Below are 27,302 nucleotides of genomic sequence, written 5' to 3' on the forward strand. Positions count from 1 at the left end.
TCATGTATGAGTAAAATGAGCTGGTCCTTTTTTATTACATTAAAGGAAATGTAAAAATTCAGAGTCTCAGTAGAGGAAATTAAAAAGCAATTCCTATTAGTTATGAACTGTACCATTATAAATTTATTGTACAGCCATATTTCAAAAAGATATTTTACCTTAAAATGAATCACAACTTGCCGCTAGTCGGTATCCGAGTATGTTCCTCCCTCCCCCGGGAGAAATGGGGCAAGAGAACAGGAGGAGCCTGGGCATGGAAGTGTGACTTTGCACACGTGACAAGTGGCAAACAGTGCTTGGATAGGCGGCAAGATGAGAATGGTGTTAAAACACATAAAAACGCTGCAGGTCAAGGTGTCCAAGCTGAACTCTTAACGTCACAGGAATACCATCTCAGAGGGGTGGCCGACCGCTTTGCTTCGTACGAGAGGCGCCTAAGTGTTGAACTAATAAAATCCACAAAGTTCATTAAACAGAAAAATAGGAATCATCCTGCTCTTCATCTGATGAATCTGCTGCCTCAGCCACAAAGAGCTTCCCTACAACAGAGGTCTGTTCCACTTCTGCAATGAGACAAACAGGCGTTATCAGTGTGTGTGCCCGGGCTTGAAAAGCAGTTGCCAGAGGTCCACAAAGGCGCTTATGAGAAACAGACTGCGGAAAAATCATTAGACGCACAGACTGTGGACGAGCCAGCGGCGATGGGAAAGTAAGTGAAGGAGCCTGAAGTGAAGGAGGAGGAACACAGAGCACTTACTTACTTTTATCAAAGCTGAACGGGGTTCTGCGTGAAGCTGGCGTAGCAAGCACGCCTCCAGCCTGATGGAAAGGAGAGAAAGGCTCTGCTCAAACAGCTGCGACAGCACCAGCGCAGCGTCCCGGGGAGGAGCTGGCACCCCCGCGCTCTCGCACCAGCGTTAAGTTCTCCTAGCGCTAGGCTCCATTTTCACTAAAAATTTAAACTGTTCAACTATCACAACTGCTTTCCCTAAACCAGAGGCACAAGCAGTTTTTCTGCTTCTGGGACCTCAGCTTTTCATGGAAAAGTCAGAAAAATTACAAAAACCTACGATACTGAAGGAATAAATACATAAGTTCAGGGACTAGCTGATAGAAGGTGGGAAGTACTGTTTCCTTTCCCACTGTACAGAAGAACATAGCAGGAGCTTAATATACCTAAAGATCACAGAATTCAAGAGCAGTTACAAATCCTGGAAAAAAAGCAATGTATTCAATCCTGACAATAATCCAGCTCTTCTCTAACAAATAGAACTTTTCTCCAACAGAAGATAGATACAAAACCCAGAAGTTTGGAAGGAGGTAGGGTAGGGTTCCTGTTTTCCTTCTTGAATGTACACAACTAGTCTGGGATCCTGGGATTCTTTTGCCTGCTGCCTAACAAAGCTTTGCCATCACTAAAGTGGAACTAGGCAGCATTCAAGGAAATGAGCATTACCGACGACTTCTTGATGTTGTCCCAGGTGCCTCTGCTGCCCTGCGTGTGCTTCTGCATTCTGAACACGTGCCTGTCGTAATCATTCCTGCAGGTGTAATCAAGCACATTAGCGTCACTAGTGTGCCGCCTACGGAATCCAGCTGCGTACCGTTAAAGGCATTACACAAACACCTCTAATTCAGAAAGAAATTAGTACAGCCATTAAAAACAGTTGTTGGTCAATTAAATATAACAGCAGCTCTGGGAGTAAAACATGACAGGAGTGTTTAATTAGATCCCATACTAACACTCCTAATGCAAGTATCAGACAAAGCTTCATCATCACCTTCCCAGATGAAGTCCATTTCTTGTCCATTAGATAAAATGCCAGTTACTCTGCAAGTTTCAAGATGATCCCAGTTTCAGTAAAGCCTGAAGCAATCGAGTTAACAGGTTTAAGACTCAAAATGAGCAGAGAAACCTCTGCTGACACTAAAGCCCAAATCACTACCTTCTCCAAGAGTAGAAGGACACGTGCTGGGCATAGTTTTCGTTGCCCACATTTGAGTACCTCAAACTGCACATGCTGCCAAAGGAAAGAGCTTTCTCTAAACAGATCTCTCCGGGACTGCAGGATTTCCTATGCATGCTCTAAGTCTGGAAGTGAACTGGTGTCCCAGTTCCAAGAGTGATCTTTCTCAGAAGACAAAAAACAATCTTGGGGAAAATGAGAACGGAAAAGGTTAGCAGAGGGACAGCAGTACCAGTTCCTACCTGTTGATGGGTACCAGCATACCAGGGCTGATATGCTCACACTGAGGGGTCTTCACCATAGGGAAGACAGCTGAGGAAGGTGTGATCGGGTTGTCCGTAAGTGCAAAGTCATCATCGTCATCATCGTGGCTTCCCCGGAATGTTGGCAACTACAAAGCCACATCAGAGCAATCAGTGACCTGCCCTTTTTTCAGCAAGTCTGCTGAAAAGGCTTCTCATGGGTCTTACAGTAGGGCACAGCCTATTCACAACTCTGAACCTTGGTTGTGTCCCCCTTCCCCATCCGGAGGTGTCCCAGACTTCCTGTGCCCTCAACAGGCAGTTGCTCTGCTCCCTTGCTCGCTTCAGTTGTGTTTTTGACTCCGTGTCCCTCTCGAGAGGCAGAGGCCAGCAATGTGCACAGCACATGGAAGGCAGGTACGCAGGGACCTGACAGGAGCCCAGTGATGCCTCCATCGTGCTCTTAACACTCCTCCTGTTGGTGCCCAGTGTTCTGCTGGCCTTTTTTGGCTGCTACTACACATTCAAAAAATAGTCTCTGATTAAAATTACAAGCTTACAGCTGACCACTACTACTCAGGAGGAGGATTTCAGGATTAGTCAGCAAACTTCTGGCCCTTCCGTTCTGAAAGGAGAAGAGAACCGGAAAGGTTCAGAGCGGAGCAACATAGATGATCAAAAGCACAGCAGGTACTGGCGGGGGAGAGCTATAACTGGCACCAGGGGTGAACGGGGACCGGGATAGTTGTTCACTGTTTCTTCCCCATGACAAGAGGATGACAAAGTCAGCAGAGGCAAGTTCAGGACAAATAAAAAGATTAGGCAGATAATTCAGCTCTAGAGCTTAGCACAAGAAATTGCAGGTGTGAAGAGTCTGCATGGGTTCGAGGAGGGGCTGGGCTAGTTCACAGAAGGGGAACCCACTCATGACTTCTAAATATACAGGATTTCTCTCCGGAGGCATACCTCTCGCCATACACTAGAGAGGGAGGTCAGTTTCTTTTGCACAGCTCAAGGTAGGCAAAATGGATTTGAAAAAAAAAGAAAAAGAAGAGAACCCTTTTGAATCACTGGCTAAAACTGTGTTCTACCAAAAGATGAGTCCCCTGGAGAATCCCTCTGCAAAAGCAGGGTGTCTTGGACACAGGTGCATCGATTCTTTCACAGATAGTCTGCTCATACTAGTCATGGGGCTTTCTCTACAGCACATGGTGGTTTATAGAAAGCAACGAAGTTACCACCCTTTAAATTCTGACTTTCCAACAAGCCATGGCATTACTGTACTTTGGGACGTCCCAGAGGAAGAAATGCGCTGTTGCTACAAAGAAAACCCCCAAAAGAACAAACGCGTCAAGAAACGTACAGGTGCCCTTGGGAGTCCTGGCTGGAACTGAGGTGCTGGTTTTAACAGGCAGAGCTAGTTTGGTCAGGTAACGGCAAAAAGAAAGATGCATCATGAAATCTACTTCAAAAATTCTCTACAGGGGAAAAAAAAAAAAAAAAAAAAATCATTATTTTGATAAATTACTGGCTTTCTCTTTAAAAAGGAAAACAGAGTCTTAACTAACAGCTGGAGGGCATCCTCATGCCTCACCACAGCATGGGGGTCATCACAAAGATATGGTGACCTCTCCAGCACTGGTGTTGCGTCTGCCCGGAGTGTTTGGGGGCTGTGCCAGGAGCGAGAGGGGAGGGCTCCCTGAAGAGGAGACTAACCAGGGAAACGGGGCAGCTCGTCAGCCCAAACGGGCAACAAATCGGAGAGAGTAGGTAAACAACAGGCAAGGGCCAGGGCAAGAAGGTAAAAGGACTCCCAAAGAGAAACGCAGCCACTGACAGCACCGGGAGATAAGTATTAAATATGAGGTGTGCTGAGAGGAGAGAAAGAAAGGAATCCTGTTGAGTATGAGCATGACTTCAGAGAGTACGCAGTTCCACGGCACAAGGATCCCCAGGACAGCGATATCACTGCACAGCCAGTGCTCCACAATGCCGGAAGCGCCTCCCACACAGAGGCAGAACGGACACTCCTACACAGACTAGTTTTATGCATCCATTCAGTGGCAATCCTTGTCTGCAGAAGCCACGTTCCACATGTTCTCGCTGCTGGCAATCCAAGTACTGCAATACCAAATCCAGGAAATAAGCCTCTTCCCCCCAAATCCACAAGGCTTTATTGATGGAACCGAACTAGCAGGCTTGTAACACACCCTTGAAATACCAACCAGAAAAGCACACGCGTCCAATACACTGTTTTCCCAGATTTACCTTTACTCTTCTGTTCTGAAAGGGCGTCGCAGTGAAAATATCGTCATGGTTGTCCTTTGGCAGATTGTCCAGGAAATCTCTCATCTGCTGCTTTCTTCTGAAGGTTCCCACTTTGGCAGTTATCACTGACTCTTTCTTATCTACATGAATCAAAGTATTAGTTGCTCCAGGACATCAGTTACGTAGCACAGTTTTAAGATTCCCTAACTATGATCAATGCTGACGATACATTTCCGTCTCTCCTTTGTGGAAATGTCTTATTTGTAAGCTGCTTTGTGATCCTTTGAGTTCTTAAACAAGTTATGCTTTCAAAAAGAATTCCTCTACTACATCTTAACCAGAAACTTACTCCAGAGCCTTTACACAACCATTGCAAGTGTCATACTTCGGCTATTTTATTACAATTTTAACAGAGTTATCCATGCATCTGCATTTCAGAGACAAAAGTCACCAAGATGTATCATGCGTGTCGAGGCATAAAGTGCTCCAACAAAGGCTCTGCTGCACAGAGACCCGTTGAGCATCCTTGACACAAGGTTTATGGAATGCTCGTCTGAGACTTTAGCAGGTACAGTTGTACCCTTCACAAACCTTAATCCAATTAATGGACCTAAACGATGAGCCATTAGAGCTACTTGGAGGAAAGAAAGGGCTTTGTCACTTCCACTGGTCTGTGTATTCCTATCCTCTGCTTTCTGTGACAAGTGACTTTCGGGGCAAATTTAGAAGAACATCTTCCCAATATCCTCACCTTTAGACAAAAACTAAAACAGCTGCTTACGCAGACAGTCGAGTAAAGAAGAAAATGAATCCACAGTTCACAGATTTTCAGAAGAACAAAGTATTTTTGTATCTATGCTAAGATTCATAATTAACAGGATGCGCTCTCCATCTGAGAGAAGGCTCCTAACTGCCAAGAAACATCTTTCCTTAGTATCATGCAGGACTGAGTTTAGTCCTTTGCTTTGCTACAGTCATTTTAGAGTGTCTCAGCATTTAAAAGGCCCACGTGAGTCCAGGAGGTCCCAAACATTGCTTTCCTCAAAGCAAAAAAACCTTAAAACCACCATGGTAGACTGACCCTTTACGAATGCTCGCTGACCAAAACAACTGTGTCTTCACAATAGAAGAGCCTGAAGTCTAATAATGTCAAATACCAGGGTGAAACAGAAAAAATTCTCTGTAGCATATCGGCAGTGGAGAAGTAAACAACAACAGAAAAAGCTTTTGTAATCACAGAAGTGCAGGGAATTTTGATACCATGATAACAGTCAAAATAAGATGCTTTCTATCTATGCTCCAAAGTGCTCAAGAAGACTAATCAAAGCTGGATAAAATTCATTACAAAACTGATGCCCAGCAGATTCTCACACAAATTCTGTAAGTGCAGCAAACATTTCAAAGAAATGTTCAAGTGAAAATAAAGCACGCTGTCCTGCAGCGGAGCCCTCAATCTGCTGCTTTTCCAAGTCTGCACAAAATCACACTTCACTGACTTCAAGGGCAGGGAAACCTACTGAGATCTTCTGCTGTGTTCTATTTTACGGAGGATCCAGGACTGGAGCCAAGTGTTCCTGTGTGAAGTCCAGTAGCTGTGAGTAACCTGGACCACCGCATTCAGAAAGAAAAAATTATTTTAATGCTTTCAGTAAATGGAGACTGATGGATACCTTCAGCTGCCGAGAAACATCACCAGAGTTGTCTTTGCCTGCAGTTGCATAACACTTCAAGCTTCCAATGGCTGAGTGATGGCATGTCTTCATCAGCCAGAGGAGTTCCTATCAAATAGCTTCCTTACCCAAGCACTTACTAAGTCATTGTAACCTTCTCTGTGTTAATTGACTGGATTGAGCATCTTGTGCCTTTCACCTCAAGGGCATACTTGCTAGCTGTAAACATGAACTACTGACTTCAGAATTGGACAGAAAACAGCAACAGGCAGACAGCAGAGAACATAACTTTGTGTTCTTACCCCACGCTGCCCTTAGTGCATACAAGCACCCCATTATCCCTTTTGGATCGATAGCTCTACAAGTAGCTCATTATCTACCAGGCTCCAAGAGCCTCTTGAGATGTAAATAGCTATTTTCCCTTGGCTTTCAAAGCCAGCTTAAGTCTTCCCATCACACCAAAAACTAGAAATCTCTAAAAGTATCCCTTCTCTTCTTGCTACTTCAGTCACTTATAACATCCCCCAAGCTCTGCAACAAACTTTTAAGCTGTAGAAGATAACTTTCTGCACTATTGGACTCTGGTGTGCGTTTATGTCTTTATCTCCCATTACATAATAAATAATAAATTTAAAATTATTTAAAGACAACAATATACCTAGAACCAAGGTGTCACTACCTTTCTGTCCTGGTTTTTCTGAAGTGGTGGTCTTCTTGGCATGCATTGTAGAACGTTTTGCCTGTTGTTCTTCTATATACTTCTGATGGCATTCTTCAGCAGAGCGAGATCCCACCGCCATGGCTACCTCCACCCAGAAGCCACTCTTGTGCTTCGGAAACGAAGCAATGGCCCTGCCAGGGGAACAAAGCCACAACCTTCGTCACGCAGGAAAATCACAGAATCGTAGAATCTTTGGGTTGGAAGGGACTTTTTAAGGTCATCTCGTCCAGCCCCCCCTGCCATGAGCAGGGACAGTCTGCGCAACGCTACCAAGTAAAATACCCAGAGACCAACTGCCACTCCTAGAAAGAGCACTGCGCGTTGGACGCAGTGAATCTAGTCTCTGCTGTCTTGTCCACACGCTTAAGAACTGGCAAAAATTTAGTTGGACAATTTAAACTAACAGCTCCGTTACAAGAGAAATTTCTTCCTTATTTGCAACAGATCCTGCCCCCTGCTCCCCCCAACCTCCCAGGACATGAGCTCATGCCTTTTCAGATTTCTAATCTAAAAGAAAGAAAACCAAGCATGGTCATTTTATTACTTAATGTACAAATTAAATACTGCCTAGTAGCTTAAGTAAGTGGGCAATGCATTAATTAAACATTCTTGCAGTTAATCTCCCCTTTACAAGACTTAAATACATAGACATATCACGCTCAACATTTTATTCCATTAGGGAAGACAATATGCTGCCTCCGATTTGCTGTCTAAACCATAAATGTGAATACTTTTACCACATTATTTACCTACTCATGTTTTTCTATTTTACTCACATGAGTGTTTATCACTCCACAAGATTAAATATATGTTTTTGAAAGACAGGTAGAGGAGCAAATTTACAAAATTTTGCCTAAGGTCTGCGTTCCTCTCGCTCTACACTGATGACAGTGGTAGGAGCTGCTGTAGGCTCACGCATCTACAGTTACTTTAGAAAATATTCAGTTGTCTCCTTTATTTCATTATTTTTTAATTTGTTAACAACATTCATTTTGTAAGAGGGAATTAAAACATAAAGTAAACCTTTAAAATAATGTGAAAGAGACTGAATCTGAAAAATCCAAATCCAGACCATCCAAAAACCCTTCAATATATTACACTTCCTGATGCCCAAGGGAATCTTTGCCCTGTGAACACAGGGCAACCACTTGCCTGGAGAGCTTCTGCAATTCCTTTTCGGACCAAACATCAGTTGCCCTTGGAAAAAGTTCTAGAGATTTCTGCACCTTTTCCCTCTCCGGTTCTCTTGCTTTTGCTGCTGAAGACTTGGCAGTATTAGAAACTTTACAGTTTGTTTTTTTATCAGATACTTTTGACTTTTTTTCTTTTACTTGAAATTCCTCTTCACTGGTTTCAGGCTCACTGTCAAGCAAATACCTCGGAGGGTTGATTCTGTTTCTTGTCCTCGTTGCCTTATCAGGCAGATGGGAAGCACTAGACTCACTAGAAGGTGTTTTTCCTTCAAGCAAATCAGAACCATCACCGGATCCGGGCACACTCTGCCTCAACGGCACGTTATGGGAGGCAGTTACTGTCCTTTGTTCACATGACACCTTGTTTGCATCATCTTGTGAACTCTTACAGTTAGAAGAAGATTTAGAGTTTTGAGTCTCATTTTTAAATAAAGGTTTCTTTTTCCTTTTGATAGACAGTGGGATGTCTTCACTGGATCCCTCTTCCTCATCTTTGCTTGACAATTCTTGTGTTAAATGCTTCTCTTGAAGAAGCTGTTTGGCTGACCTTAAAGAGTACTTGTAAGCCTGCTGATACACAGTCAATTCTCGATTTTCCGTTCCTCTCTTTTCCTTTGTCATTCCTGGGATTCTGCTATTATAGTTCCATTTGTTTAGTGCTTCAGAATGTAAGGGAGTCAGCTTAACATAAAGCTGTGTTTTATTTTTTGTACTGTGGGTTGCATGATCACTTTCATCATCATCTGAAATAAAGCGCCTGGCCTCCTTGCTTCCAGCAGACTTGGTTTCTTTTTTGGAACTTACTCCTTTTTCGTTGTTTTTCCCTGAAAGAGAGGATGCCAGTATATCTCACACGTTGTAATGTAGATCATTACTGTGTTGTCAGACAAAGACTAGCCTGCTGTGGGATGCAATGCATCCTGCACCCGTTAAGGTCTGTGAACTCCTCTCTATTACAGAGACTGTAGTCTGTAGGAAGAGACAAGCAGCATGCCTCCAGTGCACAGCTCCCTGTGTTCTGCAGAAGCCTCTCCCCACATGAACAGAACAGAAAAGAGTATTCTTTAAGACAAGGAGATACTCTGTTTAATGGTCATGTTGGGATACAAAAATAAATCAAACACTGCTTCCCTCTGAAACACAGCAAAATGTCACTTGAGAGAGAAATTGGTGATGCTAGGAAACATTTCATCATGCTCTGTAGGGCCCACCCCTTCCCCATTTAAGAGAGGCATAGCACAGGTTATCTGCAACCCGTTTTCAAAGATTTACCTGACAGATAACTATAAACTCATTCCTGCTGTCAAGGGGTGTCCATAACGTCACCAAACACGACTGAGTAAAAAGGGCACGTAGTGAAGCTTCCCAAGATCGCCACAGCTCCTTTCCCATATGTGTGTCTCGGAAGGATTAAGTCCTTCTGCCCTCAAACATACACTCCTATGTATCTGGGGTTAAATTCTTCAGGAACGAGAGGCTACATGATACAGACATGATAGCATGTCCCAGCAGGCAGGCCATTCCTCCGCATGGCACTCAGGAAGCAGAGAAAATCCATTTACAGGCGGCTCTTACAAAGACATAGCATGAAACCAGTCATAAGCAGCAAATTAATTCTGAGCAAGTGTCCCTCTGCTCAGAGGGAGTACAGCCCGCGGCGGGGAGGGCACCTCATGTCCCGCTCCAGCCCAGGTCACTCCCATGACAGGCTGCCTCCAGACAACTAAAAGAATTTGGATTATCAAGGCTACAAAAGGGAACATGAAAGTATTGAGCAGATAAAGAATAAAACAGAAAGTGTTGCTAAAATGCTGTGACTTGAGGTTGAGCAAACACTAATGTCCCAAAAGCTTTCCTTGTGCTACAAACAGCTTTTTTTGCAGGAAACATTACAGTTGCTTTAAAAGAGAAACTTCTGCTTTATATTGACATTGTTTCCAGGGTTCTATTATTTCCCAAATTTTATTAAAAATAAAGATTTTAAAACACTAATACACTTTTCTTTGACCAACATTGGCATTTCATTTATTTTTAATTCATCCAGCTTAAAAAGTAAAGCCAGACCACCAGTTCACTGGGCTGGTGAATGCCACTTCTCTCCAGGCTTTCTCAAGTCACATGTAATAGCTACGTTAAGACATCCAAAGTACAGGAGCAGAAACTTCAAAAAAAAGTCATGATCCTTTCATTTCAATTTCCAGAAAGAAATCATCTGTTCCCAAGATGTAAGTAAAGAAGTGATTTATAAATGTAGTTTATATTTGGAGCTGTAGAACTAGGAAGCTAGGCATTAATGCTACTCTGATAATTCTTCATAGAAGAAGCAATCAACCATTAAAAGATTAAAATAGTTTCTTAGCGTTAACAGGACATCACCATACTGCTCCAACACCCAACTCATAATCCCACTGATTCTAGTCAATAACTTCAAGAAAAAAAGAAAAATTACCTTTACTTTGGCTTTTTGGTGTTTCTTCTATTGTCTTCACTACCTTTCTTTTATTCTTCTTTGAGGTGGAACTGGTCTGTCTTTGGGATTTTTCACTACTAAACATCTTCAAAATAAAACAATTTAATCTAAACTTCTGCAAGAGATTACATATCAAGCCTACCGATGCCAGCTCTGAAAAAGCCAAATGTTTACAGGGTGGGTAGATTTAAAGTCACCTACATTGACCAGTATCTACTAAATATTATTTGATGGCACAGGTGTTTACACAAATGCATGCAACCGAAGCAACTTATCCAGGCTCCCTTTAAATTTAAATATTCTAAACCACAAGTTAAAACCTTAAGACCCAGAACTGCTTGAGATGGTGCTAAACTGGACATACATCTTCACCGCTGCAGCTGATGACAAGCATTAGTTCACCCCCCATTCCATAAGGTCAACTAATCTTAGAGAGATTAAAAAATAAAAGCTCATAACTACCACAAAGAACGCTGTTTTCCTTCACTCGTTACCAGCAGGTTATCACAGTTTCTGGAAGTGTCATAATAAATAAGAACAACACACCTCAATCAAAACTGGGGTAAGCTGGACAGATCAGGATACAAGAAGTGAGGAAATATCTGGTCCTAATGAATGTGAAACCCTACGCAGGAAGGGGAGAACTGAGAACAGCACAGGTTAACACAAATGCTTACCCGCAGCGCTGACATCCCTTGTGTAATTACACACTGTGGCAGGGACTCAGCATTACAAGTTACAGAAAATGTTTTACTTGGGAACCTCTCTGACCCAAACCAGCACCTGCGTGCAACTTCCTGTTTGATATATTTATCTTTCAGAAAAACCACTTATTTTTCCAGAAGGAATTCTTCATATTCCCCATTTTACGGACAGCAACAATTATCTGGTAATACAGAGATTAAGATGAATTTTCTGTTTGTTTTAAAATGTTTTTATAATGTTTTCAATATTTCCTGCCTCTTCAGGGACTTATTAAGAGCTGGACTCTTTCTGTTAGATACCTAGCCAAATTTATTTATTATATTTACAATACAATATGCAAAAGAATCTTACCATGCTCAGATAATCTGTTCCACCTTCTTCTATAGTAACATTTAGATTCTGATCAACAAACTCACGTTGTCCACACCAGAAATTTAAGGGTGGCTTAACCATGCGGCCACTACGAGTGTAAACTCTGTTTGAGTCATTCAAAATGGAACTGTGTTTTGGTGTTGTATCTAGAAGAAAAAACAGGAAATATAGTTTTGTCCCAAATATTGGATTGAAAATGCAGCTTTGCAGATTTTACGAGCATAGGAGTGACATTGCATATAAACCAGCTAATTTCACTGACTACATGGAAAATAGAAAACTTCCTACAATGTTATGTTGTTCTTTGAAAAGTGTTCAGGTTAGAAATAAGCATACCTTAACATGCTTGAAGTAATAGTCTTCACAAATGATAAAAATTCACTGTTGTGAACTTTTTTATTTTTAATTTGTTTAGAAGATTATAAATAGAGTAAAAGTCATACAGCGAAGTAGAATGATAAAGAAAAGTTGGTACACTGAACAAATCCTAACTGTAATGAGAGGAAAAAAATAAACCAGCCTTTATAGCGTTAGCAAGAAAATCTGATTACAGTATTAACAAATAGTACCATGAAGTTAGGTTCCAACAGGGCTTTGGCCAATGACAAGATATTAAAAAGAAATCAAAGTTAAAACCAAAAGCTATTAGTGCCCATAACAAGGCTAGGATTGCATTACAAGGCAAAGAAAAAACAGGTGGGTCAATGGGTTGCAGCCTTACAACCTTTTCCTTTGGAAACAAAGCCAATGTAATGACTTCTTCCACAATCCATTCCCATCCATCCCCAGCTGTTATCACTCTCTATGCCTCAACTGTGTCAAAAACAGTAAGATGCCGTAAAATAAACTTGCCCAAGCCTTGACACGAGCTAAATCTAACCCAGCTAAACCTAACCCAGCTAAAAAAGGGGGTGGGCTCTGCAGGGGACGCATCCCAGGGATGGAGCCTTGATAGAGGTATTAAATCCCACAGGTGTCCCAGAAGGACTAAGAGTATGTTACGCAAAATAACACCTGGAAAAAAATTAAGTTTGCTGTCAGAACAAACAGCTCTGGAGTCATTGCCTTCTGCTACTACAGACCAAAACAGACTCCTGCGTCTTTCCCAGGGTTAACCCTCAGGACAGCCCCTAAACACACGTTGTAGCTGTTGTACATCAGCAAACCAGAAATAAAGAAACGAGTCAATGCTCTTGATCATTGCGGCCCAAGCGAACACAGAAAAAACTTCACCCAACTCGTTTGTTACCTCTTCCAAGCAGCCTAATTAACAAGATCCAAACCAGACAGATAGTAGGTATCTTTTGCTGGGAAAAAGAGCTCTCAAAAAAGCCCCACCTTTTTTCCAAAGGAAAGGATTATTAAATACTCACAGGTGTTTTCATCATGCTTTGGTAATACTTCATAGGTGGTGTTTCTGGTTTCAGGTTTCTTTACATCTCTTGTGGAGTCTTCTGTATTTTTTAACACATCTGTACCCACCACTGAGTCACTCTCATCATTTTCACCCTCACCACTGTTTTGATTTTGTTCTTTCCTAACAATATGGAGTTTAAGAAAAGAAATAATAAAACACTTGAAAGAGTTGTCCTGTAACAACACATTAACTTAAGTAAACTCAAAGTCTTCTCCCCATCTTGGGAAAAGGGCTAGTGCATAGTGCAGCTGTACTCATAGAGACACTGTATCAGTGTCTTCACTACAACAGTGAAGCCCTTTGTTTGTCTTTACTCTAAGGCTACGTAAAGAAGTGGAACAAAACCAAACCAGTACAATGAAGAAAGGTAGAAGGGTATCCTTCCAAAGCAGCGACCACTATTTGCCTGGAACAAGGTCTTCATGCATGCACCTACAATCTTTTATACTCCTGTAGTATAGTATTCTTAAAAAGCAGAATCTCAATAAATACTTAATAGAATACTGCAATGAAACAGAATCTCCAAAGAAATTACCTCCTCCTTTCTTCAAGAAACTCCTCAACATATTCCTTCCACTTTTTGGAAAATCCATATTTAAATCTTTTGATGAAACGGTAGGGAAATCCTGTTTGAAACAAAAGTAGCGTTAACAATAGCTGAGCAATACTTTTAATCAGAAAGGGTAAAAATAATACCCAGTACAATCATGGGTTTCTAAGTATCTCAGATGCTCACTACACCTTTAAACACTAGAGAGAGACAGGTTTCCCCAGTTTAAGAGAACAGCGTACTTCATAGAAAAGTCAACCAAGGGGTCATTTATTACAGACCCTTGTCCTGTATCTGGAGACAGCATTGTAGTTTCCTGGGAACCAGGAGCATAACCTTGCCCTGTTCATCTAGCTGCACTGGCACATAGCTTCTCTCCAGAGTGCCAGGAGGCCTCAGACAGCCGGAGGTTTTCAGGCTCTGGTTAGGTCTAAGTTGTTTGGGACTTACCATATCAAGGAAACTCCACTTGGAAGAAAACTTTATTTTGCTTTGATATAGAAGTTGTTCAGTCAAGAGCACACAGACTGTTCACGAGGCTTAGACAAAGAGCAACTGCATCAAGATCAGGTGCAGCCAAAGTATATAGCAACAATATTATCAACCTGTGAAGTTCTTCAGGTAGAATAGATAGAATAGAATGACTAATTTTGTCTCTAAAATTGGAAGACAACCCTAAAAACAAATATTGATGCAAAGGTATAGCATAACCCTTAGATGCAACAGAGAAGGAAAAAAGCATCACTTAATGCTCTGGCCTTTCTGAGCAAAACATTGGACATTTAACATTCCCATGGATACTAGGCTATCATGTAGCCTTCTCAAGGACAGGATATAAGCCGTACAGATGCAAGAGCACAACAACACTGAGACACTGCTTGCCTGCTTGTAATGTCTAAAAAAACCAGCAGTGTCCAGCCTCTGATGCTGAGACCACTAGACTCATGGCCTACTACAAGAAGGGTCTGCAACATGTGATTAGAAAACAAGCGTAAATACTAGCCTATTCATCTGAGATTCTGGGAAGCAGTATCTTTACTGGAAAGCATTCAACAGGCACGAGTCGGGAGCCAAAAGGCCATTAATGTCAGCCTGCACCAACAGAGGTGCAGGGGAGTGGGAAAGGAGAAAGGCACTCTTCCATTAGTTTATTTAGCGTACAATCCAAGGTCCATCTAGCCCCAACCAGGGAAAGGATACTAACAGCAGAGGCCAAAGAAGAGTATAGAAACAAGGCAAGAAACACTTCCTCCCCAGTTTCCTGTTCTGCAGGTCAAAAAGTCTAGCTTAGTTTGTCCTTTGCCCTGTGAAAGACTTTTCACAACTTTAAACATGTCATCCTTCTCCACACATTGCATTCTTTTTGACAATAGGTTGTTGAGGTTTCTGCAGGGAGGGGGAAGGAAAGATGTGGAGGTTCTGTCCATTTTCAACGTTCAACTTGTTTAACTGCTAGTGAGCGTTCAGCTGACCTCTTCTTAATAGAACATCTATCAAACCCCGAAACCTTGTTCCTCAGTTTTTACAGTGAACCACGAGTCTCACAATCATGTATCATATACTATCATATGGGGGTTGGAAGATATGATCTTTAAAGTCCCTCCCAAACCAAACTATGAAACCACTCCATCATATACGTAACAATAAGTTTTCCCCTGCCACCACATGCATCATTTTACATTTATCAAGACTGAATTTCATCATTTTAATGGCCGTTCTGAAGCTCTTATGACACGCTTTGTGGCCAGCACTCACCCTTACATTCCTGATGCAACTTAGCAACATCAGACTGCAGCTGCTGCTTCCCAGCTCATGTTCCTTCCTACAAAGTTTATGCATCTGCTCAACAGCCTACATCATTATGGGATTCCTTTTATCCCTCTTGTTTCCTATTGTTATTTAAACCCACAGAAGCTCCTCCTCCTCATCACATAACTACTTTGCATCCTTGCAATCTTCCCAAGAGCTCTTCTAGAAGCCCAAAGTCTAGGCTCCCCATCAAAGAAGTCCTTGTGAGGCATTAGCTCATCTATAGTAGCACTGTAGATGCCTCCCCCCATACCTTACTAACTGTACATTCACCAATCCCATCCATTGTTACAGTTTCTATTGGTCTACCCCATGAATGCCAAATCCCACATTCCTCAATTTCAAGGGACTTGGGAAACAACTTTCTTAAAAAGCTTTGCCTCAGCCACCCTTCAGGCCCATAGGTATCAAAGCGGGGTTGTTTTGCGAGATGTTACATGCTACTTATTTTATCCTTCAGCTCCTTTAAAACACTTTAGGAGTAGCGCTCCATTATAGCACATAGGTTCTTTCATTACATGGACCAGATAAAACATTTCCTGGTCATCAGGAAAGGCTCTAGCCAAAGCACAGCAAATGCCATTGCATCGATGCAGGCTGGAACGGAGCGAGCACCACAGGGGCTTGTGTGCAAAATTCCTGCTGTGGGTTGTCGGGACATCAGTCACAGAAAACCCCTTTCCAGGAACAGAGCCCTGTGCAGTTAAATAGCCTGTACTGTCCTTTGCACAGTTTCAGCAGCAGTGACCAGTGGATAGGTTTGGCAGCACACCTGGAGTACCACATTGCTAATACCCACTTTTGATAATGAGGCAGAAGTAGGTAAGTGCTGAGCCAGTGCTCTTACTGCAACACATTTCATTAATAATTACAGTGCTTTGAAGAGTGACTCGGAGTATTGGTACACATCAGCCAAATATCTTGCACAGGCAAGTAGTTCTGTACCGGTGCAGTGCTGTTCACAAGCTGATGGTGCCACTGCTGACAGTCCCAGCCATTCCTGGCTGCCAGTACCGCTGGTTTAGGCAAATCCTCAGGTTAGACTTTAGATGTGGCATTTCTTCTCTCTACCTGTATTAGCTTGTCTTCAACTTCTCTTTTGATCCACATATCAATATTGAATCTGATCAGGGTATTTCCAGAGTATTCTTCACACCAACCCTATGACAGGTTTTTTTGTGTTGGGGATGTTGGGAGGCCAGGGTGAAGCTGAAAAGGAAGGATGTTTTGCCCTAAGAGCTAAGTCCAGAGATCAGAGGAATTAACACGGCACAGTCCATTAAGTCTTAGGCTTGGGAAACATCTGTAGTACTTGAGCCACTCTGTTCAGAAGTCTCTTGCTGTCACTTTTCCTCTCAGAATATTAAAATAAAAACAAATATAAGTATTTAGCAGAGGAACTAATTAAAAAAAAAAAAATTCAAGTCAGAGAGCAGCCATGTAAGGTATTTATCAGAACACATCCCAGTACTGCAAGTGAGAAGAGAAAGTCACAGACAAATCTTTGGATGCCTTGTGCTGGGCCTGAAAGTGCAAAGAGTGCATATATGCTCCTTTAAAAAGGGTGTGATCATGCTCACAAGGCGCGTCTGTATTAAGGCAAGCATTTATTCCATGTATACCACAGATGATCTTTACATTCCTAGAGCTGCCTGTAAGCACTAACATGGCAGCTCATTTACTAGTGAACATGACAGAGGATGCACGTGAAGCAAGAAAAATAGAATAAAGCCTAGCCTAACTTTAACTTTGTGTGTAAATTAAGTTTCCTTTAAAATTCCACATGCTGCAAAACAATCTGAAGCAGGAAGTTTTGCTGGATTTGGTGCAACATACCACTTAGACCCTAAAGATGGATCAGTTTACTAAATTATAAAGCACTGACACCATAACGAGTCTGTCTCCAAACAGAAATTCCATGTAGCCTTGCAGAGCTAGTTGTTAATTACTGAGTAGTAAGCCACAGGTAGAATGCGAACACCAGAGTAATTTCAGTAGTGTATAAGCAATCCCTACTTGAACATCTTGGCACTATTTAAATACCAAAACATTGATCAAAATTACAGAAAGGCAATCTTAGCAAAAAACAGTTTCTTTTAAAGAACATACACATTGGCCAACTTTATGCTCTGAAAGCCCTCTCTGTAACTGCAGCAGCCTAAAAATGCCAGCCACAATTAGCGTTAGATTGCATTTAGAAATCTGATGCTGGAGTCACTTTCCAGCATAGGCTGAATACCCACTGAGCCCAATTAGCAGGATAAGACAAAACGTTTGCTTCAGCAATATGTTCAACCATAAAATCTAAAGCCCTTCTCGGATTGTAATATTACGTTAAGAATCATCTTCTTACCTTCTTTTCTCATCGAAGCTGAATCCATATTTCCCTGTAGCAAGTAGATACTGCCAGATGATGTTTTAACTTGGTTGCGTGCTACGCGTTCCATAATTGTATTACTATGCCAAGACAGATCTTTCATATCTCTAAGAAAAGGCAGATAACATGAAGAACAGAAATAAAACATTGTTTTCATAAAAGAAGGAATTTAAAACTAGAATACTGATTTTCCATATGAGACTGGCAGTGTTACATATTTTATGAGCAATAGACACTGGCAGGATGTGCTAGATTTTCTTTTCTTAGCTTGGAAGAGAAGCATTTCTGGCCTTGGCTAATACTTGGGCATGAGACAAAATGAGCATGTCAGCTACTGCAGACGTTAGTCACAGAACATTAGCTTGACATTAGGCTGCAGAAGCAAAATGGACTAAAGGACTCCATCCAGCTCATTATTGCAGTGATGCCATTATGCAACTTACAAAACTACCATATTTTCCACACGATTATTGTATTTATTTCTGACCTTCCTACCTAAAGACAAGAATAACTGAAGAAGGAGCCCTAATATGTGCAAAAATTGAGCTGTTAAGAAATTATTAAGGGACTTCTCCATGAGAAATAATACACAGACCCAAGCACTAAAGTAGAAAATCTACAATAGAGTGTTGAGGGCCAAACTACAGAACAGTATTAAGGACTGATACCCAAAACCACAGTGTAACTTGTCACAAAATATTAACAGAAGTCTATTCAGAGGGTCTATAAAGCAACATGTCTCGGATACATACCAACACAACTGAAAAGAGAGCACGTTGCTAGCAGTGAAGGGTGCCAAGAGGATCAGCTGCTTCCATACAGATATGAAACAAATGTAAATTCCTACAACAAATCCTAGAACAGAATATGCAGCCCCCTGACATGTCTCAGTAAGCATACTGAGTTACTTCCTTTTACAGTGCTACTGCTGTTGAGCGAGGTTCTGAGTTTTCAGGAGGTAAGTAACTAGAAATACTAGAATACTCTTTTCCAAGGGTATATTTTCACAATGTCTTCAAAGAACTTTATTGCAAGCTAAATGTCTCCTTTGTTCTGACACTTGTTTTCCTGATGTTATAGCTATTTGAATACAATCTGACCAAAAACACAACAAAAAAAAAAAAAGCAGAATCAGTTTTCGGTGGATCAGCTGCTGCCATGGTTGACAATATGGCTGTAGGAGTAATATTGCCATCACAAATGATATGGCAGAAATATATGGCTGATGGCAGTCTGCACCTAGCCACAAAATAGAATTTTTGTGAAACGAAGAAGAAACTGATAAGACCCCTAGTCAGCACTAGTTTGGGGGATCCACTAGACAGACACCTTTGTCTTTGTTCCTCTTAAGCTCTTTGATAGACTTAGGATTGGACTTTGAAATAATTATTTAACCAGTAGTTTCCTGTGCACTCTACCTTTTGCACAAATGATAGAACTCACTTCGTCCTGGATAAAGAAGTTTAAACTATAACATCACTTTGTATTTACCAAAGACTAAGTTCCATGAAGGTGAAGCTCCTATGGCGACCTAAATCAACCTAAGTCAGGACAACCACAGTTCTTTCTCCCTGCTGCAGACTCTGAAGCAAATGATTCAGCATGCTTAGTCAGAAGATAGGTAACAATGTTTAAAAAAAAAAAAAAAAAAAAGTAAGTTGTAAGCACTGTCACAAGGGCCAGGATGCAAGCAAAGGGCCGTGTTCCCTGTGGCTGGGGAGGAACGGGGCAGCAGTGGGCGGAACTGCATCCAACAGTTACCAAGATACTCCAGGAATACAAGTCTCAAAGTTACAGCTATTCAGCCAGGTGAAGATGGGGTAGCCTTCCTAGCTCAGATGCTGAAAGCCAACCAACATGTTTTACATTGCATTTAAATCACAAAACTTTTTCTTACTTCCGTTTTCCTTCAACACATATTGCAGTGTTACCATCTACCACTCTAATTCTCCAACTGGTTAGGCAGATAGTCTTCTGTTAAAAAAAAAAAAAAAAAAGTCATTTTTAAATTAGACTATGCAACATCACCAAGGCATTAGCAAAACAGAAATTAACTCCTGTATAACTTGAGAAGATATTTAGGCACCATCCTCCAGACCAGAAAAACTGAAAGGAACTGTTATACACATAAATGTTGAAGCATAATCAAGCTGGAGTCTAATCATAGAATACACAAGGGAAGACATGAATTTAATTTATAGAAACTTTTGAGTAATTTGATGTTGACTTTCAGAAGGCAAAGTCATTGGCCAATACCTCATGCAAATCCAAAAAGCCCCTCACAAAAAATACCAACACTATGCCATACCCCTTACACTTTGTCATATGTCCTCCGTTACTATTCCGAAAAAACGTTATCCATGAAAAAAAAAATTGTATGTATTAGCTACATTATTGCTAAAATTTAGACAGTATTAAAATGGCTATATCCAGTATTGCAAATTACTGATGCACATACAGCTGCAGTACCTTTATTTTGCATTACATAGCCAGCAAGCCAGTTGCACTTGAGTTGCAGTTTGGAAAACTGTGTGAGAAACATATGACTTTTTTTAAAACAAAGCTTCTCTGAAAACAATTTTTAACACCTGAAACTATCATATTTCTCCTCACAACTTCAGTTAATGAAGTCCAGATCTTTTCTTTAATGGTGTTTGCCTTTTGACCATCAACCTTGACTTTACTAAAGATCTTACCAGTGATTCAACCCTGACTGAGGAAAGGTACCTGACATGTACAGCCAGCACCTACTCAACACTCAGATCTGTAGCATCCAACATCAACTCTTTCAGCATCTTCTACTCAGCTACAAATCTTTAATATTAATAGATATCTGTTCCTTATGTAAATCAAAGCTCAATATAAAGGTAAGTTTTTTAAAATACAGAAAAACATATAAACACGCTTGACAACAGTGAGAATGAAACAACTAACTTGCTTAACTTGAAGAGGACTGTAATCCCACAGATTTCGCCAGGGAACAAAGGGAACTCAACCTTTGGGAAGGTATGCTTCCACCAGTTTCCTAGGCTAATCACTGAGGAATGCAGCACACTTCAAAATACACTGCTTTCCTCAAGGTTTATTCAGAAAGTTTTAAATACTGCCAAGCATGTATTGAATTGAAAATAAGATCTGCAGACTAGTCTCCTAGGAAAAGATTCTTGTCCTACTTAATTCAACAGAAGTTTGGATATTCTGTAGGAAAGCCAAGACTTTTACCTCACTATCAGCTGTACAGACTCAGTTAACTTTAGAACCATCCCTAGCCTATAGCTAGGAAAGATCTCTCCTCTGTGGCTTTGCGTAGACAGTCAAGAGCTGGATTGGCCAGTGATTGGTTTCATGTCCACCATAACAACACATGGCCATTAACATATTAAAGAGATGATGTAGGAGGCTCATTCAGGTAGAGAACTCTTTCAGCCCATATTATGGTTTGTGAATACTAAACCAAAAAGCTGTCTTTTATACAAAAAACCCAGAAAATTGCTATCTTGGCATATCGGGGAAAAAAGAAATCCTTTTGGTGGGAAAGCGTTTACCAGTACAATCTAATAAAAAGAGTTCATTCTCTTCTGAGTGCTCATTCCTTTTGACAAGAAAAAAAAAATAAATTGCAACTATGAGCTACAAGCAGCCCACAGCAATATATCAGTTGCCCCAAAGTATTAAGTTCTCCTACCTTGTTGTCTGCTTTGCCAGCAACTTCACCCGTATGAGGTTTATCCAAAGGGACCTTACAGCTTTCTTTCGGCTTTTGCTTCCTTGGAATGTGGACTTTGGGAGAAGAGAGCATAATACTACATAAGCACTCTGAGGGCTTTTGAGAACTAGTCTCCACTACCTTTTCTATTCTGTGAGCATCTTGCTTATTACTTGGCTGCAACTCTCTTCTGTCTTGATGAGGTTCAGTACGTTTTGCTTCTCTATTTCTCCACCTTTCTTCTAACTGATCCCCATTTTTAATAGGGGTGGAGTTTAAATTCCCAGAATTAGTCACTGTATTTTGAGACATTTCATCATCAGCATCCATTGATTCCACAAGGAAACCATCGTGATCAGCCTTATCAATGGCCACAGACTCTGTAGGATCATTCCTGAGCTGCTCAGCTAAAGCAGGTTTGACTAATGGCTTTTCTGTAGTTGTGGAAGGAGGAATGTTCTGCTTGATTGGGTTTGAAGGTGTTGGATCTGCCCATTAAAAAAAAACAACAAACAACAAACCACACAAAAGAAACAAAAGTTAGTGATATTTCAGAACTAATAAAAATATATTAATAGCATTAGCTCCATTTTTAATAAGAGGAGACCATATTGATTATCACTACAACAACTGTGAAAGCACTGCCTATTTCAACTGTTAACATTAACAGCAAGCCACTCGTTGCATTTGTTCGGACTAGCTTCTCCTCACCATCATATCAATACCACTCCTGTTACAGACTTATAGATACCCCACTTCCCCCCAAAACCAAGCTAATGCACACCATATCTATTAATAGTATAACTTTTCCTCTGGAAGGAGGGTCCATTAAAGAAAAGATATGAAGAATGGTAAAAAAAAATAAATCTGTTTTCACAAAAATCAACATCTCAAATATTCTGATCTTTCCAGACTTAAGATCTGGACTTCTAGACATGCTGCTGCTATGTTGGGAGCTACAAGCATTGGGGTTTGAGTTTTCAGATAAATTAAGTTCAGTTTTGAAGCTGAACACTACTAAGACTTTGGCATGTATCATTTCCTTCATCTGCATTTTCAAAAACTGAATGACAGGACAGAGGCATATACAGGGTTACTATCAAGTAACAATAAGGAAAAAAAAAACAAATACAAGAAAATTTCTCAAGGAACCAAACCTTTTCACTTTATGTATTAAAAGCTAGGGGAGAAGGAAAAAAAAAGCCAACAAATAAGAGGTTTAGGATTTTTCCACCAGGTTTCCCATTCAAATGGCAGTGTTACACCTAGTCTCTAAAGAACTCTTAGCCACATCAGGATCCTGAAGGTAGATGACTTTGTCAGAGGAGATGATGCACTCAAACAGAATAACGAAGTCAAGCTTTAAGGTCAGAAACCCACAGCCCTAAACCACAGTTATGACAAGCTTAACACCATCTCCAGGTTTGGAAAGGCAGATTTGCAGGTTTCTTCTTCCATTTTCCACTGCGTGCAGACTACAAAGAAAGAAGAATGATACTCTGACACAGTGCGCAAGAGATTGTAAACAAGAACAGAAAACCTGAAGGCAAGAAAGATTTTGAAGTGCTTTTAAGAGGAATACCAAGCACCTTTTCGCTGCTGCTGCAATTTCTGCTTTACACGCAAGAAGAACTTCTGAGGTGTTTCCAATACAAGAGGGTCTACAGGCAGTGCTTTCATGGTTGGGCCCTCAGGAATCTGAGGGCAAAGTAATTCTGGAAAATAATACAAAAAAAAAAGCCTTTGAACTGAGGGAAGAAAAACATTTTAAGGGAGGGGGGCAGGGGAAGCAAAGCACATACTTCATAAGACACTAAACTCCACAATACGACACTATGTTTTCTCCCACACCCTGCCCCCAGATGGATGGGCAATATAACCTTTCCCTTTTCATCAGGGAAAGGGGATTACCTGTTGTTGGCTCAGCTGCATGTAAGAAACACCCCCAGGTGCGCATATGCATGTCTGGATGTAACCCAACCCACAGGAATCAAGAGGAGTTTGGAGGTGCCTACAAATGGGTAATAACGTCTAACAAATAGCACCAATGCTATATTCGATCAAAAGTCATTATCAATTTGTGATATGATGATGCAAGGACAAAAATATACCTTTTGGAAATCTGTTGTTAAAGAGGAAATGAAACTTTAAGAGTTTTCACTTTTTATAAAAATCAGAATAGTTTGAGTTGGAAAGGGCCTTTAAAGGTCATCTAGTCCAACCCCCTGCCATGAGCAGGGACATCTTCAACTACAGCAGGTTGCTCAGAGCCCCGTCCAACCTGACCTGGGATGTTGCCAGGGATGAGGCATTGACCACCTCTGTGGGCAACCTGGGACAGGGGTTTACCACCCTCATGGTGAAAAATTTCTTCCTTAGATTTAGTCTAAACCTACCTTCTTTTAGTTTAAAACTGTTACCCCTTGTCCTATCGCAACAGAACCTGCTAAAAAGTCTGTCCCCACCTTTCTTATCAGCCCCCCTTAAGCCGTGGCCGGCTGCAATAAGGTCTCCCCGGAGCCTTCTCTGCTCCAGGCTGAACCCCCCCAGCTCTCCCAGCCTGTCCTCCCAGCAGAGCTGTTCCAGCCCTCGGAGCATCGCTGGGGCCTCCTCTGGCCCTGCTGCAACAGGTCTGTGTCTCTCCTGAGCCGACGGCTCCAGAGCTGGACACAGCACTGCAGGGGGGTCTCCCTAGAGTGGAACAGAGGGGCAGAATCCCCTCCCTCACCCTGCTGGCCACGCGGCTTTGGGTGCAGCCCAGGATACGGTTGTCCTTCTGGGCTGTAAGTGCATATTGCTGACTCATGTCCAGCTTTTCATCCACCAGGACCCCCAAGTCCTCTCGTCAGGGCTACTCTCCATCCCTTCATCCCCCAGCCTGTGCTGATACCGAGGGTTGCCCCAACCCAGGTGCAGGTTGAGGTTCACACAGGCCCATTCCTTGAGCTTGTCCAGGTCCCTCTGGATGCCATCCCGTCCCTGATGCATGTCAACTGTGCCACTCAGCTTGGTGTCATCTGCAAACTTGCTGAGGGTGCCCTTGATCCCACTCTCTTGTTTCACTGATGAAGATATTAAAGACTACTGGTCCCAGTACGGACCCCTGAGGGACACCACTCCTCACTGGTCTCCATCTGGACATGGAGACGTTGACTACTACCCTCTGGACGTGTCCATCCAACCAATTCCTCATCCCCTGAACAGTCTACCCATCAAATCCATCTCTCTCCAATTTAGAGAGAAGGATGTTGTGGGGGACCATGTCAACGGCCTTACAAAAGTCCAGATAGATGACATCGTTAACTCTTCCCTTGTCCACTGATACGGTCACTCCATCCTAGAAGGTCACTATGTTGCTCAGGCAGGACTTGCCCTTGGTGAAGCCATGCTGGCTGTCTCGAATCACCTCCCTGTCCTCCATGTGCCTTAGCATAGCTTCTAGGAGGATCTGCTCCATGATCTGCCCAGGTACAGAGGTGAGGCTGATGGGTCAATAGTTCCCCAGGTCCTACCCTTTTTAAAAATGGGTGCAACGTTTCCCTTTTCCCAGTCACCATAATAATGGTTTAATATAATTTTTATTGTATCCAACAGAAACACTAAGAGTAACAAGTGAGTTTATGTTTCAGCAAGCAGATTTAGGAAGACTTTTACATATCTAACCATAAAACAAGGGCACTGCCACCTCCATAACTGGAGGTTCTTTTGAGAACAACTTGATAAGCCCCCAGTGAAAACAGTGTAGAGCTGCCCATACTAGCGGCAGGTAAGACAGGCTGAGCAGAGTTTTCTGCAATTATGTCTTAAAATGAACACAGACAAACCAGGTAGGTCTTAACCCCCACCCAAAAGTGGATAAAAGTTTAGTACTGAAGATTTGCAAGTACTGTACTTGCAAATACATGAGCAATGAAGCATAACCCTTCTGATAAACTAGCCAATATTTCATTGTGTCGCCCACTCAAGGTGATCATAGCACGAGAATAACATGGCAATGCCGCAGACACCTTCCTCTAAAATATCTCTGTTGCCTTTACAGATACACAGCTCTGGGACATGAACAAAAGCAAGGCCATTCCTACCCGCCTAGAGCAGCTACAGTACCCTTCTCGGGAGCGAGCATTGCACTTGCAAGTTCACATTACACCAATCAGTCAGAAAGAGAAGATGCACCTGGAAAAGCCACCAGACCAGGCTGCCAAGGAAACGCCCCAGGGTTTCAAAACCCAAACAATTCTTCCTCCTTTCTGTATTGACTGTAGGGAGTAGTTAAAGTAATGGGTTGTTTTGGCTTGGTTTGGTTTTGGTTTTTTTTTTTTACTTATAGAGTGTAATTCTCTGTTTTTCAAGATGTTGCAAAGGGTCAATCCCATTCACAAACCCAACAGAGGAAGTAGTTAAAACCAGACTGAGAGGGATAAAATACCATGGGGGGACTTCTCTAAGGTAAAGAAAGCAGAAGGGCAATCAGCTACGTTACAGGCACATTTTAGCGTTAAGAAAACCCTACCATCCCAACCTTTTTTTTTTTTTTTTAAATCCCAACCGTCTCGAGGAAAACCAGTACTGGTACCAGTATGTTTTATGAACACACACTGGCTGCTTTTTCCAGATCCTGGAAGAGTCATAAGCGAAACACAGAGTAAGTCATTCCCAGCTGAGCGTTAAATACGAGTCCGATTTCCCGGAGAAGCAATCGAACAAACCTTTTTCCGGCTGGATACAGCCACTAGGCACCTCGGCGGGCCTCTGCTGGCCTTCTGCTGTGGTAGGTCTCGCAGGCCTTTGCCCCCGCTCCACAAGGTTCGAGGTGGGGGTCAGGATCAGGTCGCTGCCGCAGCTCCTCTGCGGTTCCTTTCCCGCGGGCAGCCCAGAGTCCTGCTTCTGCTGCAAGGCCTTGGCCTTCATCCGCTGGAAGATTTTGGCCGGGGACTCATAGACGGGGGGCTCGCACGCCGGCCGCTTCAGGCACCGCTCGGGGAGCGGGCCGGGGCCGGGCCGGATCTCGCTGACATCCAGCGGCTCCTCGCCGCCCGCGCTGCCCGCCAACAGCGTGGACTGCAAGACGTCGCCGGGCGCCGGCCTCTCGGCGCGGCTGTCCCCACAGCCCGCCAGCATCTCGAGGGTGCCCTGGCGCCTCAGGAGCTCCTTCAGGGGCGTCAGCGTCCCCGCGGCGATGCTGTTGAGCGGCACCGAGCGGAACGGCAGCTCTCCCCGGCGGCGAGCGGGGGCACCGGCGGGGCTTCGGGTGGGCATCACGACCACCTCGGCGGGGCTCCGGGTGGGCGTCACGACCACCTCGGCGGGGCTCCGGGTGGGCGTCACGACCACCTCGGCGGGGCTCCGGGTGGGCGTCACGACCATCTCGCCGCGGCCCCTGACGGCGGCCTGGCCCCTCAGCCCCGCCGCCCACTCAGAGCCCGGCGGCGCCAGGCGCCGCGGCCCAGCCCGCCATAGCTGTTGGAGGATTTGAGCGCAGCCGGCGCACCCGGATTGGTAGCAGGAGCGGGCGGCAAGAATCAGGAGAGGGGGGGAAATGCAGCCGACCGGAAGCTGCGGAACGACATTTAGGGAGTTAGCAGGGCCGCCCTCTTCTGCTGTTCCCCTGCAGGGGTGGTTCAGTCTGTCCCGCGCGGTAGGTGTGGCCTGCTACCGCTGAAGCGCGGGCGGCCGTTGGCGGCTGAGGCGGTGTCGGCCGGAGGGAGGGGAGCAGCCGCCCCTCTGTGGGGCCGGCACTGGTGAAGGGTGGTCGGAGGAGGGTTCCCAGGCAGGAGTGTTCCCAGGGAGGAGGAGGCAGCGGGCAGCGGCCGGCTTGAACCGCTGGTGAGAGGAGGA

General features: G+C 43.0%; 1 protein-coding gene across 1 annotated transcript; it reads right to left on the reverse strand.

The window, feature by feature from the left end:
• Positions 1-468: 468 nt before the first annotated feature.
• On the reverse strand, positions 469-26,831 carry MIS18BP1 (MIS18 binding protein 1; the record flags this gene model as incomplete). The annotated part of the gene is made up of 16 exons (XM_082000947.1): positions 469-563; positions 762-819; positions 1,457-1,541; positions 2,210-2,358; positions 4,478-4,617; positions 6,827-6,999; positions 8,021-8,885; positions 10,511-10,616; positions 11,588-11,754; positions 12,982-13,145; positions 13,561-13,651; positions 17,738-17,868; positions 19,659-19,735; positions 21,447-21,955; positions 23,057-23,182; positions 26,174-26,831. 16 exons carry the CDS (start codon positions 26,829-26,831, stop codon positions 469-471), a joined length of 3,594 nt encoding a protein of 1,197 aa, XP_081857073.1.
• Positions 26,832-27,302: the final 471 nt, after the last annotated feature.

This window comes from Phaethon aethereus, assembly GCF_964289735.1.
Source record: "Phaethon aethereus genome assembly, chromosome: 5".
Taxonomy (NCBI): domain Eukaryota; kingdom Metazoa; phylum Chordata; class Aves; order Phaethontiformes; family Phaethontidae; genus Phaethon; species Phaethon aethereus.